The sequence below is a fragment of the Sinocyclocheilus anshuiensis genome, unplaced genomic scaffold (genome assembly GCF_001515605.1).
Source record: "Sinocyclocheilus anshuiensis isolate Anshui unplaced genomic scaffold, SAMN03320099.WGS_v1.1 scaffold1144, whole genome shotgun sequence".
Classification (NCBI taxonomy): domain Eukaryota; kingdom Metazoa; phylum Chordata; class Actinopteri; order Cypriniformes; family Cyprinidae; genus Sinocyclocheilus; species Sinocyclocheilus anshuiensis.
This window is the reverse complement of record NW_015551101.1, coordinates 1308468-1315950: the sequence shown is the minus strand read 5'-3', so window position 1 is coordinate 1315950 and position 7483 is coordinate 1308468. Positions and strand designations below refer to the sequence as shown.

The following is a 7483-nucleotide window of genomic DNA, read 5'->3' as shown; positions in this document are numbered from 1 at the left end:
ATTCTGGGGACACCTGAGACTTATATTACATATTGTAAAAAGGGGCATAATATGTCTCCTTTAAGGCTGGATTAGCCTCTTAATTGACCCTTTGCCTGTAGTTTGACAGGCGATCTGCAGGGTCAGGACCTGAAATAAATGCATTTAGTAGTAGTTCGCCCTCAATCATGGCAACACATGGGCATTGGCTGGTCTAAGCTAAAAATAAGCTTCAAGGTTATTTGAGCATGAAAAACATTTATGAGACAGTTCTTGTCAGAATTCATTTGTGATTTCAAATATGAAATTTAACCGTAAGCTTAGTGAACCGTTTTAGAGAATTTAATGTTGCCCCATTCATTCAAAGAGATTGTAAGACTGAAATAGCTGCCCGAGAGGCGTTTCAAAGATGGCCGCCAAGTAAAATGCAAAGGTTTGAATGTCAACTTCTGTCCTATCCAAACATTGTATGAATTTACTTGGATTTAGCAGTGCTCCAAACTGGATTAATAAAGGTCGTGTAAACACGTTTTGACTGTGTTCGCAAAGTTATCAGTGTGAACATGTCACCTTCCCATCATATTTCTGTTTCCTGATTATTGACTGCTCCTATGTAAACAAAGTAAGCCTAACGTAGAAAATAATTCACCACTATTCTTGGCCCTGCAAAACCAAATTTGGTACTTTAGTAGTTTAGGTATCTGCTACTTATTGCTTTGCTCTGTTATATTTGTGCCTGTTTAGTTGTATCTCACCTTTGCTGCACTTTCAGTACTGCCTCTGTATTTTAAATACAGCATTATAAGTATCCAACATGTTTGCGAAACACAATCTGAGACTCAGATAACAGGATAAAATTGATCCTTTTAATAAACAAAAACTGCATTTCTACAGTTTCAGACAACACAGATGCCCTTGGTAAAACACACATATTGATTAAAACGTGTAAAACATCAACATTTGTCACTGAAAATCAAGGGAGCAGAGCCTTCAGGCTGCATCGGCCGTGATCATGTTGTGTCGGGCTGTGATAGGCTGGTCGTAAGCGTTTATTCAGAAAGGAAAGGTGCTAAACGAAGGGCAAATACATTCTAATGTTCCACAGGTACATGTGCTCGGTACTAGTCTTCTCTAGTTTTTTTCTACTGTACACAGTTCTCCTCAGACCTGGAAAAGGAAGTCCTACAACTACAGATATGCATGGATTTGTGGCAGAAAAGCCTTCTCTTTCTGTACAGTAAAGGCTTTGTAGGCTCACGAGGGGCCGTTTTAAAAATAAAAACAGAGATAGAGTGCAGTAAAGATGGAGCGAGGTGTTCAAAAACATATACAAGTGAAAGTAGACTACTCAAAGTCATGCTTTCAGTTCTTCAGTATCCTGAAACTGGCCACTGCAGCACCTGGGAAGTGCAGTTGCACGAACACTGTCATGAGCACAGTGGATGAACGGGGAAAAGCAGAGCCTTGCAGTGGCTCTATCCCATTTACCTGCGACATCCACATCCCGCACAGTCAATGTTTTATCGTACACAAGATATTCATGGGCGTTCATCAAGAGCTGCCATGCAAAGTGAGGTCTTGAGCTTTCTGTGAGGCCTCGAAGAATCTGTGGAAGTTGTCAGCGTCTATTGCCTCTACAAAGAAACAAAAAAACCCTAAAAACAAGAAAATCTTGTGCTCTGAAGTTGAGAGGCAGGGATGGTGGCGGCAGCATCCACCTTCTTCAGTCACGCTGTGCTCGCTTGCATTCACTCCAAAATAAAAACACACACATGCAGAATGTACAAGTATTTACAGCTCACGCACATCGGTTAAAAAAAGCTACAGTATTAATATGAACATAAAAACGTTTGAGTACGGCTGAATCAAAAGGTAAGTAACTACTCAAGTATTTTGACCATTATGGATGATTCACCACGAGGCTCTTATGTGGCGTCAATGTCCATCCAACCTGATGCTCACAGGCCTTCCAGACACTCATTCTCAGAGGATTTCAGATATGGAGATAGGAAGAAACCAGAGCCTTGGAGAAGGATGAAGAATCATGATCTCCACCTTCTGCCAGATGTTCTAGGACAAGCGTCTTTCACATCTGCCTCAATAAAGTGCATTTGCTTCAAAGCTGATTTTGTAAATACTACAGATTCCTCCTAAGTTCAACCATGTGACTGTGTATGTGTGTGGTACCAGAAATTACAGTCCAACTTTGGGCTTCACATCCGGCCCATGTCGTCTTTCAACACTATCATCAATAACACTAGCATATCATTCTAAAAAAACAATAAATAATCAGAGCAATAGAGTGCGGTATAAAACAATAAGATGAACTGATTTGCATTGATGTTCATTTGCTGGGCCTCCAAGGATTCCCAGTCCAAAATCCCTTTAGTTCATTTAAAAAAAAAAAATAGGGAAAAACAGAAGATGGATCCAAATGCAGGTCCAACAGCTTTTTCATACTATTACGTCTCTGTTTAGTTTTCATCTTTGGTAGTGAACTTGTGCACATCCTTCTCAAAAAATGTAATACTTGGTCTGTCGCTTGTGATTGAAAGGAATCAAAAGGAACTGAAAGTGCTTTGCTACAAAACAAAAACGAGGGATTTGTTTAGTCTTCTCTGTGGTTTGAGAAGATGATGGTCCCTGGAGTGAGAGCACTGGCCGAGATTTTACAGATGATGCTCTTTATTCGTACAGGGTCACGGTGCAGTAACACAAAGCTGAGATCCTCCGGTCCACGCTTGCCTTGTCTGTACAAAACAAACACAAAGAGAAAAGATGTTAAAAGGATTTTACTTCAGCTTTGTTTAGTAAACAATCATAATGAAATGTAAGAAGTTGACTCACATTTGGTGACGTTTTCTATATCAGCTGGGTCCTGAAGGATCTTGGAAAGGCCTTCTAGCAACATGGAGGCTTTGTTGTAGCGATATGCGATGTCCTCTGTCTGCTGGAACATCTCGTCTAGTGCAGCCGACTGCACCTGTTACACAAACATGACACCAATGTTAACCACTCATTCAATCACGCAACAAAGCTCAAAGTGAGGCCGCCATGACCATCCTTACTCACCATCTCTACAGCATGGTTATAAATGAGCTTCTCAGCTGTTACACTGTTGACCTCATCCACAAATCGCTGCTTGTCAGAGAAGAAGTGGTTGAGTTTGTCCGTGAGCCGGCGGCACAAGGAAATGCAGCTCTTGTAGCGCTCGTTCAAATTCTTCACCACTGAAATTCAGAGACAAGATATGTTATTCACTAATTTCATCTGTTTCCCTACATTGGCGGTTCTCGACGTTTTTGACTCCAGGATAACAGTTGATGGCCCACCAAGATATTTCTGGTATTTCTGCTGTAAAGACAAAGCTGCCGACTTTCAAACTTTATTTACGGAAACTAGTCACAAAACTATTTAGCATTATTTTTTTTCTCGTTATTTTAAGTACTTCTTTTAGTACTTCAAGATTAATTTATTTCAATTCATTTAATTGCCTATGCCACCATTTCTAATTATTAGGTTTTTAAAATTTAAGTTGCTTTTTTAAACATTGTTTACAAACAAAAAGTCATAATACGTTAAAATAATCATAAATCATTTAAAATATTACATTTCACTACTCCAGAAGTTTCAATAATTGACACATTTACACCAACTTTTCTATTCATTTGTAACTTTTGTTTTATTTTTAGTATTGTTATACATACAAATATAAATTTCTACACAATAAAATATTTTTGAGCCGATATGGCTAGGAACTATACTCTCATTCCGGCATAATAATCAAGGAATTTTGCTGCCGTACCATGGGTGCAGCAGGCGCAATGATATTACGCAGCACCTAAGTTCGTGTCATATTTTATTACCATTTTCTATAGCAAATAAACTGTGATAATGTGAGAAATGAATACATTTTGGTTTGACTGTACACACAGCCGTCTAATGTAGCAGCTCACCTTGTTTGACGGCCATGGATGGATTGAGTTTGGCAGACTTGATCTGAGCTTTGGCCAGGTGCAGTGAGGAGGCCAGCAGCTGTGCGGCTTTCATGTACAACACCAGCTGCTCCACCTGCCTGTGTGAGACCATGACCAAAGCATTACATACTGTATGCTATGAACTCTCATTGTTAAAGATTACGTGCTTGTGTGCACTCTTCTTACCCCCACTCCTTACTGAGCTGACTGATCTGATCCACCACCACGCTGTCCTGGGGCGGGTAGAGAGAGGCGGCAGACGCACCCAGATCAGGTCCTCCGGGCCGTAGAGAAGCGATCTCCAGCACACAGTCCGTAAAGGACAGCATCATCCGCAGGTGCATCAGAGTGTCTGTGTGCTCACGCTGCCAACCAGAGACACACGCATGTTAGTGCTTCCCAAGAAAAGCTACCTTTATACAGAGGTGGCCAAAATGATTAGAACACTAGTATTTTCACCAGCTAAAAAATGGTTTTACGTCAGTTATTTCTATCTTTTGATGTAGTGTGTCAGTAGGAAATATCAGTTTACATTTCCAAACATTAATTTTGCCATTAATTGTAATAATCCAGTGAGCACAAGGAGTCTGACAACAACCAATGCTCCACACAGAGATCCGATCTCACCATCATCCAGTGTGTCTGGAATGACATGAAGAAACAGAACAAACTGAGACAGACTAAATCTATAGAAGAACTGTGGAAATGTCTCCAAGATGCTTCAAGAAACCTACCTGCAGAGCTACCTGAAAAACTATGCACCTAGAGCAAAAGCTGCTTTAAATGCAAAGGATGGTCACACCAAATGTTGATTTAATTTAGTTAACAGAAGTTAATTGATAAAGAAAATCTATTTTTGACAGCATCCTCATTTTACAGCATTTTTACACAAGTGCCTAAAACTCTTAACAGTACTGTAGCTTTGCAGATAGGTTTCTTGAAGCATCTTGGAGATGTTGCCACAGTTCTTCTGGATTTAGTCTGTCTCAGTTTGTTCTGTTTCTTCATGTTATTCCAGACACACTGGATGATGATGAGATCAGATGTTGTCAGAAAATCTCACTGGATTATTACAATTAATGGCAAAATGAATGTTTGGAAATGTAAACTGATATTTCCTATACTGACACACTACAGCAAAAGATAGAAATAACTGACGTAAAACCATTTTGGCCACCACTGTACGTTCCAGCTGTGTTAGCTCTCTCACCTCCATCAGTGTCTCCTCTGGCAGTTCTGGAGCTTCAAAGGTGATGAATCCATCCAAGCTGGGCGGGGAGGTGCCGTAAGGGACATAGCGCAGACTGCTGGGAGCCGCTTCCGCTCCTGGTGGGGAGCTGCCGATGGTCATGCCCGGGGGAGAGCCCATATACACCTTACCGCTGGTGGAGCACAGCGAGCCGGCCGAGCTGTTGGAGCCTACTGCAGACACGCAGACACACACAATCAGCCACAGAGTCTTATGAATCAGTTAGCTTTAGATCTTGACCATAATGCATCAGACTGTCTTTAAAACAGTGGCACAGGTACTAAACACGTAGTGCGGCAGCTGAAGCAGTGATGTATGGGGCAGGTTTATGAGACGAAGCCCCTCACCTGAGGTGGTGCGCGGGCGGGAGGCGAGATGGCTGAAGGTGGGAGGGGTGCTGCTGTTGGGGGGCGAGCCCACCGTGAACACAACGGTGCGGGGACTTGCCCTGCCTGCTGCCAAACCGCAAGTCCCTGCTGGGGCTGGGGAGCGATGCACGCGGGGGTCACAAAACACATACAAACGCTGGCAGCCAATCAGAACACTTCATGCAAGACAGAAGCTTTCAGGAGAAGCTCAAACGATGTCAGTGGGGTTATGTATAGTAGAAATAAAATAATTTCGGTATGAAAAACTGGACTTTACAAAAAGCTGTAGCAAAGTAAAGGGGGAAAGGGGGCTACCTGTGTCCATGGGTCTCTCTGTGTTGAGGCTGTCTGTGCTGCCCTGGTATGGCTGTCCTCCCAAAGTGATCCGCACCGGCTGCTCAGACAGTCTACCAGCACTTACAGACCTGAGGAAATAAACAGCTTCAGCTTGCTATTTAATTCATTTAGAATTTCTAACACAGGGGTCAGTGACATGGCACTTACGTCTCGTCCAAATCTATTAATTTATTTGAATATACATAAAAAATGCAACCAATGGCATTTCTTATATTATGATCATATTTTTAATTTCTGGTTTGTGATACTTTTGTTGGCCATAAAGTCATAAATGTCAACTGTCTGATATAAATTATACTTGAGATAAAAATTATTAAATCATTAAAAGAATTATTGAAAAGAAAATATTAAATCTTTTAACTCTTTCTAAAAAAATGAATAATACATTTTGTTAAAATATAAATCTCTAAAAACAAACAAATCGCATGTGGTGTGACCAACATGCAAGAAAAAAAACTAAAACAGGAAATGATATCATAGAGAGTACCCCTGCAGATGACTGTGTGTGTCATGGTTAGTAAGCAAATAAAAAAAAAAATCACAATGTATGCAACACCCCAAACAATTAATGTTCATTATTCATTAGCTATATAATACTTTCATACACTACTGTTCAAAAGTTTAGGGTAAATTTTTTTTTTTTTTTAAAGAATTCTCTTATTCTCAACACTAATTATTTGATAAAAAATGCAGTAAAAACAGTAATATTGTGAAATATTATTACAATGTATTATTACAAAATATTCATCAATTGAACTGTTTTCTATTTTAATATATTTTTTATTTATTCCTGTGATGGCAAAGCTGAATTTTCAGCATCATTACTCCAGTCTTTAGTGTCACATAATCTTTTAAAAATCATTCTAATAGGCTGATTTGATGCATTTATTATTAATGTTAAAATGTGCTTCTTAATATTTTTATGGAAACCAATACAAAGTTCAAAAAACAGCATTTATTTGAAACAGATTTATTTTAACAACCAATGAATTTATTTCTGATCAATTTAGCATCCTTGCTGAATAAAAAAAACGTACTAACTCAACTAATATACTAAACAGTAGTATATGTATATTATTGCATAATATATTTTAAAGGGGTCCTATTATGCTTTTTCACTTTTTCAACTTTAGTTAGTCTGTAATGTTGCTGTTTGAGCATAAAAAAGATCTGCAAAGTTACAAAGCTCAAAGTCCACTTCAAAAGGAGATATTTTATTTAACAGAAATCACTTTTCAAAAACTACAACGAACGACTCGTTTGGACTACAACGCATATTTTCCGGGATTTGTGATATCACAAATATCGACGAATGGGACGAGACCTGGTTGAGCTGCACTAGAGAAGGCAACGAGTGTTATCACTATGTTGGAGACACGCTAGCTTTCCCAAGGCAGACGAACTTAGAGTGGTTACAATCATCCGGGTTTAAATCACTCTCAAATTGTTTTGATTTTGATGCAATATTTACACTGAAGCTCGCAGGCGGCTATGGTAAGGCATGACATTTCCCCGACCAGGCACCGAGTGGAGCCAATCACAGCACACACTGG

General features: G+C 39.7%; 1 protein-coding gene across 1 annotated transcript in view; it reads right to left on the bottom strand.

Annotated features, from left to right (window-relative positions):
* Nucleotides 1-1114: 1114 nt before the first annotated feature.
* LOC107662799 (serine/threonine-protein kinase ULK2-like) overlaps nucleotides 1115-7483 on the bottom strand; it is a 41514-nt gene continuing 35145 nt past the window's right edge. Inside the window, exons 20-27 of the mRNA XM_016452913.1 lie at nucleotides 5889-5998; nucleotides 5553-5687; nucleotides 5167-5378; nucleotides 4143-4321; nucleotides 3936-4054; nucleotides 3052-3209; nucleotides 2827-2962; nucleotides 1115-2729 (exon numbers count right to left, since the gene is read on the bottom strand). Of these exons, the coding sequence (XP_016308399.1) occupies nucleotides 2665-2729; nucleotides 2827-2962; nucleotides 3052-3209; nucleotides 3936-4054; nucleotides 4143-4321; nucleotides 5167-5378; nucleotides 5553-5687; nucleotides 5889-5998 (1114 nt within the window). The 3' untranslated portion in view covers nucleotides 1115-2664. The remainder of the gene's footprint in view (nucleotides 2730-2826; nucleotides 2963-3051; nucleotides 3210-3935; nucleotides 4055-4142; nucleotides 4322-5166; nucleotides 5379-5552; nucleotides 5688-5888; nucleotides 5999-7483) is intronic.